Source organism: Rhinoderma darwinii, chromosome 7 (assembly GCF_050947455.1).
Source record: "Rhinoderma darwinii isolate aRhiDar2 chromosome 7, aRhiDar2.hap1, whole genome shotgun sequence".
In the NCBI taxonomy this organism is placed as follows: Eukaryota; Metazoa; Chordata; class Amphibia; order Anura; family Rhinodermatidae; genus Rhinoderma; species Rhinoderma darwinii.
In genome coordinates, this window is record NC_134693.1 from 6,890,239 (window position 1) to 6,898,196 (window position 7,958).

The 7,958-nt window shown below is 46.3% G+C and overlaps 1 protein-coding gene across 1 annotated transcript in view; it reads right to left on the minus strand.

Annotated features, from left to right (window-relative positions):
- Positions 1-7,512, minus strand: part of TIE1 (tyrosine kinase with immunoglobulin like and EGF like domains 1) — a 49,547-nt gene extending 42,035 nt beyond the window's left edge. The window contains exons 1-2 of the mRNA XM_075832668.1: positions 7,080-7,512; positions 4,091-4,381 (exon numbers count right to left, since the gene is read on the minus strand). Of these exons, the coding sequence (XP_075688783.1) occupies positions 4,091-4,381; positions 7,080-7,140 (352 nt within the window). The 5' untranslated portion in view covers positions 7,141-7,512. The remainder of the gene's footprint in view (positions 1-4,090; positions 4,382-7,079) is intronic.
- Between the last annotated feature and the right edge of the window lie 446 nt (positions 7,513-7,958).

Genomic DNA, 7,958 nt, shown 5'->3' on the forward strand with positions numbered 1-7,958 from the left:
CACAGTCTTTAACCCCTTAATGACAAGGCCATTTTGCACGTTAATGACCAAGGATTATTTTTTGTTTTCTCACGGTCGCATTCCAACAGTTGTAACTTTTTTTTATTCCGTCGACATAGTCGTATAAGGGCTTGTTTTTTGCGGGACGAGTTGTATTTTGTAATTGTAAAATTTTTAGATGCTTATAATATATCGTAAAACTGACAGGCAATCTATTAGGCCATGCCTCTGGCACGACATAATAGGCATTTGCTCAAGACAGACCTGGGGGCCTTTGTTAGGCCCCCGACTGCCATGGAAACCCGACGGCGCCCCACGATTTCTTTGCGGGGGCGCCGATGGGGTGATAGAGGGAGCTCCCTTCCTCTGTCAAACACATTAGATGCCGCTGTCACTATTGACAGCGGCATCTAATGGGTTAACCTGCCGGAATCGAAGCGCGCTTCTATTCCGGCAGTTGGGGCAGTAGCCAGGGTGTGTATAACAGCCATGCTACTGCCGCTGATCGCGTGGGTACAGTGGCAGTACCCGCGCGATCAGAGGACGTATATATCTGTCCTTCTTCGGGAACTAGCTCATGCATAGGACGGATATATCCGTCCTTCGTCGTTAAGGTGTTAAAGGGGTTGTCCAGTTTAGAAAACCCATTTTCATACACCCATTTAGGAAATTCCGAGTTGAAGTGGTTTTCCAGTCATAAGCAATTGATGGTCTATCCTTAGGATAGGCCATCAATATCTGATCGGTGGGGGTCCAACTCCCGGCACCCCCACTGATCAGTTATTTTGAAAGTGGCCGCGGCACTCAGGGCCGCCATCAGGGGGGTATTAGGGGTACTGGTGTGAGGGGCCAGGCCAAACCTAATTGAAAGGGGGGCCCGGCAACTGCCGCGACATACTTTTGGTAGGAAAAAACGGGCCCCTGCAATGGGGCCCGTTTTTTTCACCAAAAGAATGTCGTGATCTGCTGCTCCTGCGGGCCCCCTCCCCTCCCCTCGTCATGGGGGGCCGTCAAACCGTCCGCTCGCGCGCGCGCACCCGTTCGCGCGCACAAGGAAACTCCCGCGCGTGCGTACAAGCGAGCGCGCACCCACGAACGCCCACACTCGAGACCGCCCGCGCCCGCGAACGCCCGCACGCGTGCGCGACCGCCCGCGACCGCCCGCCCGCGAACCCTCGGACACACATGGACAAAACTTACCTGGAGCCTGGCTGGAGTTGAAAGACTGGACGTCTGGACCGAAGACCTCGCCTGGAAGACATCGCCGGAAGAGGACTGGAGTGGGAGCAGCTCTTCTGACACAGTGAGTAAATTATCTCAAAGTGCTGATCATGTATGGCCCTGTTCACACAGTATTTTGCAGGCAAAAAAAAATGTGCATCAAAATTCCTTAAAGAATTTTGAGGCAGATTTTGACCTGCCCACACTATCTTGCCGCGTTTTTTTGCTGCGTTTTTTGCCCGCGGCGATTCAGGACAGCAGACAGAAAACGCAGCGAAAAATGCATTTTCTGCCCCCCATTGATTTCGATGGGAGGTCAGAGGCGGAACCGCGGCAAGAAAGGACGTGCTGCTTTTTCTTTTTTCCGCGACTGGCTCCCATTGATTTCAGATTAAATCAATGGGAGGCGGTTTTGGAAGTTTTTTGGTGCTGATTCTGACGCAGTGTCCGAGTCAATATCAAGGCCCAAAAACTCTGTGAACTGGGCCTTATTGTTAGGGCTTATTCAGACGAATGTGTAATACGTCCGTGCAACGTGCGTGATTTTCACGCGCCTCGCATGGACCTATGTTACTCTATGGGGTCGTGCAGACTGTCAGTGATTTTCACGCAGCGTGTGTCCGTGTGTCCGCTGCGTAAAACTCACGACATGTCCGATATTTGTGTGTTGTTCGCGCATCACGCACCCATTGAAGTCAATGGGTGCGTGAAAATCCCGCCCAGCACTTCCGCAGCCGTATAAACTATGAATGAAAACAGAAAAGCACCACATGCTACAAACATACAAACAGAGTGTCATAATGATGGCGGCTGCGGGAAAATCACACAGCCACGCATCATACGCTGCTGCCACACGGAGCTGTTATGGACCTTTTGCATGCGCAAAATGCCACGTTTTTGCGCGTTGCAAAAAGCACACACTCGTGTAAATCCGGCCTTAGGGTAGGAACACACTAGGCATGAACACTGCGGATTTTATGCAACACATTTTATTGTGGAAAATCCGCAGCGTATCACAGTCGCAGCAGAGTGGATGAGATATGAACAAATCTCATCCACACGCTGCAAAAAAAATGGTGCGGGTGTGCGCGATCGGTCGCACGGGCGGCGGTGTTTGACGGCCCCCATGCCACCCAGGGCCGCTATCAGGGGGGGTATTAGGGGTACTGATGTGAGAGGCCCGGCCAAACCTAATTGAAAGGGGGGCCCGCAGCTCATGACATTCTTTTGGTGAAAAAAACGGGCCCCATTGCAGGGGCCTGTTTTTTTTCTACCAAAGGCAAGTCGCGGCAGTTGCCGGGCCCCCCTTTTAATTCGGTTTGGCCGGGCCTCTCACATCAGTACCCCTAATACCCCCCCTGATGGCGGCCCTGGGTAACATGATATAGTGCTGGACGGAGTACCGTTAACAGGCGGTGCCACAGTAGGGGGGCCCAGAAAATTTAGCTGTAGGGGGCCCTGAAATTCCTGATGGCGGCCCTGGCTGCACTCATGCGAGCACCGCTACCCCTTCATTCCTTACTTTCTCCATACTGTGAATTGCTGACACACATGTACCTGTCGTTCATAGTATTTCAGCCTTCCCCCCTTCACTTGAATAGGAGAAGGCTGTAATACTGGGAACCGCCGCTACAAGTGTGTCAGCGATTCACAGTACAAGCAGTGACAGTAATGAAGGGGAAGCAACACTCGAATGAGCGCCACGGCCCCTTCAAAACAGCTGATCGGTGAGGGTGCCGGGAGTCAGACCCTCATCGATCAGACATTAATGGCCTATCCTGAGGATAGACCATCAATTTCATATGACTAAAAACCTCTTTAATAGAGGGGGGTCCTCTGTTCGGGATCCTCATATCTTGGTCAGAGTGGAGAGCGGTTACATAGAGTGTGTCTCTCTCTGGAGGACCCGTCCTGTATTACACAGACAACACATTGATATGAATGGACACTGTGTAATACTTCATATCTCCTGTGGTGGTGCTGCAGGGAAATAGAACATTTACTGCCAGGTTTCCCCACAGATCACAGCTGATCGCTGGGGGTCCCAGCAGGAGGAGACTTTGTGATCAGTAGTCAAGGGGATACTTCTAAGGGTATGTTCACACGGCAGCGTCCGTAACGGACGAAATTACGGGGCTGTTTCCAGGAGAAAACAGCCCCGTCATTTCAGCCGTAACGGCATGTGCAGGCGCTTGAACGCCGCGTCCTTTACGGACGTAACTGGAGCTGGTTTTCCATGGAGTCCATGGAAAACGGCTCCATTTACATCTGAAGAAGTGACATGGCACTTCTTTGGCGCGGGCGTCTATTTACGAGCCGTCTTTTGACAGTGACGCGTAAATATACGCCTCGTGTGAACAGACAAACGTCAGCCCATTGCTTTCAATGGGCAGATGTGTTTGCCAACGCTATCGAGGCGCATTTTTGGACGTAATTCAAGGCGTAAAACGCCCGAATTACGTCCGTAAATAGGGCGTGTGAACATACCCTAATAAGTAGGGATTGTCCAAAGCGGAAAATGTATTTGAAAATTGTAACTGCTCTACCTGATCCCTACATCTCCCTGTAAACTACTTTAGAAAGCAAGCAATGTATTGAGAGCGGTTGTCACTTCCCTTCCCCCACTCCTGGCTCATACACACTACATTACTCAGCAGGGGCGGCATTAAGGACAGGTCAGGAAATCTGTGCTCTATCCTGAGAAATGATGGGAGTGATGTTCAGAGTAAATAAAATGGCTTGGAATGTAACTTATTGCATGCAATGTATTTACCATGTAACTGAGGAATGGTCCCTGCAGTATTGCTGTTAATATCAGTTGTGACTGGACCGGCCCTTTAATTGCTTTCTTTGCCGATCCCGCACTTACCATATGGGCTGTTATATGGGTAGAGTATTTTGATTTGCTCAGACGGCCCCTTGGCAGTGCAGTAAAAGACGCCCACTAGTGCCTGGTTAGAAAATCCACTGACTTGTAGCTCCTTGTCCAGTGTTTTGGTCTTAAATGGCGGCACAGGAGGGATGAGCACAATCTTGTTATCTCGCTCAATGCGTAAATCCGAGCTCTTCATCTCCCGCTCCCCGGTGACACATGATAACGATAAATCCCCTTTACGATGATCAGATGTAAACGATACCAATGTGACATCTAATACAGCTCCTGAAATGTACAAGATACAGGGTCAGAGAGGGCCAAAGGCCGGACGCAGTATAGACCAGAGGTAGTGACCGGACTGCATCACCGCAAAGATCGTGACACTAGACCTATAGGAAAAATTAGGGACGAACAAGAAAAGGACTTTCCTAAACTCTGTAAATCTGTGCACTCAACACGTGTAACCCCATAATACAGCTTTATAGAATGAATAGAAATATATAGGGTGGAGTCGCTCTGTAAATACATTACTTATCCTCCACTGATCCTGAGTAACATCCTGTATTATACTCCAGAGCTGCACTCACTATTCTGCTGGTGGAGTTACTGTGTACATACATTACATTACTTATCCTGTACTGATCCTGAGTTACATCCTGTATTATACTCCAGAGCTGCACTCACTATTCTGCTGGTGGAGTCACTGTGTATATACATTACATTACTTATCCTGTACTGATCCTGAGTTACATCCTGTATTATACTCCAGAACTGCACTCCCTATTCTGCTGGTGGAGTCACTGTGTACATACATTACATTACTTATCCTGTACTGATCCTGAGTTACACCCTGTATTATACTCCAGAGCTGCGCTCACTATTCTGCTGTTGGAGTCACTGTGTACATACATTACATTACTTATCCTGTACTGATCCTGAGTTACATCCTGTATTATACTCCAGAGCTGCACTCACTATTCTGCTGGTGGAGTCACTGTGTACATACATTACATTACTCATCCTGTACTGATCCTGAGTTACATCCTGTATTATACTCCAGAGCTGCACTCACTATTCTGCTGGTGGACTCACTGTGTACATACATTACATTACTTATCCTGTACTGATCCTGAGTTATATCCTGTATTATACTCCAGAGCTGCACTCACTATTCTGCTGGTGGACTCACTGTGTACATACATTACATTACTTATCCTGTACTGATCCTGAGTTACATCCTGTATTATACTCCAGAACTGCACTCACTATTCTGCTGGTGGAGTCACTGTACATACATTACATTACTTATCCTGTACTGATCCTGAGTTACATCCTGTATTATACTCCAGAGCTGCACTCACTATTCTGCTGGTGGAGTCACTGTGTACATACATTACATTACTTATCCTGTACTGATCCTGAGTTACATCCTGTATTATACTCCAGAGCTGCACTCACTATTCTGCTGGTGGAGTCACTGTGTACATACATTACATTACTTATCCTGTACTGATCCTGAGTTATATCCTGTATTATACTCCAGAGCTGCACTCACTATTCTGCTGGTGCAGTCACTGTGTACATACATTACACTACTTATCTTGTACTGATCCTTAATTTTGTCCTGTATTATATTCCAGAGCTGCACTCACTATTCTGCTGGTGGAGTCACTGTGTACATACATTACATTACTTATCCTGTACTGATCCTGAGTTATATCCTGTATTATACTCCAGAGCTGCACTCACTATTCTGCTGGTGCAGTCACTGTGTACATACATTACACTACTTATCTTGTACTGATCCTTAATTTTGTCCTGTATTATACTCCAGAGCTGCACTCACTATTCTGCTGGTGGAGTCACTGTGTACATACATTACATTACTTATCCTGTACTGATCCTTAATTTTGTCCTGTATTATATTCCAGAGCTGCTATGAACTTCAGAAAATCCAGAATGTTTGATAATCTGGCATCTGTCAGATGATGCTGGATTAAAGGAATTTTACTTATTTACACCAGTAGGTATATGTTTTCTTTTCATTATGTGTATATACAGTAGATCATTCTCGCATACACAATACTTACATATATATCTCCATACTTGATCATATAATAACACATTTTGCAACTTTCTCATCTATTTTTCAATTCCTGATTCTTTTCAAGATCTCTGCTTGCTGCTATTGAAGGAAACATTTTCATTTACATCTAGAGACTAAAAACTCTCCCTGCTCCCACTGCCAGTGATTGTTACAGTGTATTGTAGATAAGAGCTGTAGTCCTGAACAGGAGATACATTCCTGCTTGTGTTCATCTCACAGAGGATTGCCTACACTGATACATTGTAACCAGACCATCAGTTGTATGAGCAGGGCAGGTTAATCAGACTCTTAATGCAAACAATGATTCTATTCACTCACAACAAGCAGAGATCTTGTTGAGGAATTTAAACAAAGTATGTTAGAAAGTTACAGAACTATTCCTTATACTTCACTATTTTCAAGGTCTCTGCTTGTTGTTTGTGGATGCATTTTGTTTATATCCAGGAGCTGAAAATCCATCCTGCTCACATAGCTGGGGGTTATAACAGTGTATCCATAAAAGTAAGAGCTGAAGCCCAGGACAGGAGAAAGATCTCTGCTTGCGTGCAGCTTACAGATAAATGTCTAGACTGATACACTGTAACAAATCCATCAGCTGTGTAAGCAAGAATCGGTCAGGATGAGGGTTTTAAGCTTCTGAATGCAAACAATGAATGCTTCCATTCACTGACAGCAAGCTGAGATCTTAAAACTGACGCAAAATTGAAACACAACGTATATTAGAAAAGTTCAGACCTCCCCCAAGACAATTGTGACGACTCTAGTATTGTCCTATTAAACACGGTCATCGGTTTAATAAGTGACCCCTGCGGTCACATGATATCTGATTATTCTACCTGTAATTAACTCTTACTGGGAACAGAAAGTCGTTGTTACCTATTTCCGTGGAAAGCAAAGATCCGATCACAAGAATCAGGGAATGGAGCAGCCTAAGCATTGTCCTTAATCCGATCCAGAGGTGAGAATTTCCCGCCGTGGTCCACGTGTCCAGGAATCACGGCCACGTCCACAACTTCTCTTCTCCAGACAGTAAAGGAGAAAACAGATCCACGAAAAATGATTCCAAAAACATCAATCCAAAAATTACATCCAACAATGAAGTTCGTGATATTCCAATGACACAACGTCAATAATCGGTGGAAGTCGTTACAATGTATCCAGCCTTGGATGACCCTTCTCACATGATTGCCCACTGTGCCATAGATCGTCAGCTCTCAGGACAAATCCCAAATTTGTAAGGAAAAAATTTTTAGTAGCTAAATTGTGAGCCTTCCTCCCAGTGACTTTCTCACGTTCGCCCACCTCTGACTGCTCAGATTTCTGGGATTTGGACATGGAAAGAGGAAAAGGCGTAACAGAGGAGCGAGGCACAGGAAACGCTGGAGCTCAACACTCAGCAAAGCCCTCAGAGTTTAGGAAATCACAATGGGAGTGAGTCTGGGAAAAGAAGATGACAATGGCTGCCCCCCCCCCCCCCCCCGACCTCCCCGAGACACAACTATATTGTTATATTTTACACTACAGACAATGATGACCCATCAGACAAGCCGCAGGTGCCCCCTCCCCCAATGGCAGATTATCCAATATTGATTGAACATATGAATACATGACAGTAGCCGCTGCAGGTCATTGTGGTCATTCTCTTATCACGCAGCCAACACATCAACTTCCTGCGGTTCTGGCACAAACTATTCATGAAACATTGTTCTGGAAAATAAAGTCTTGTGTTTGTAGAAGGGAAGTAGTCAGATCTTA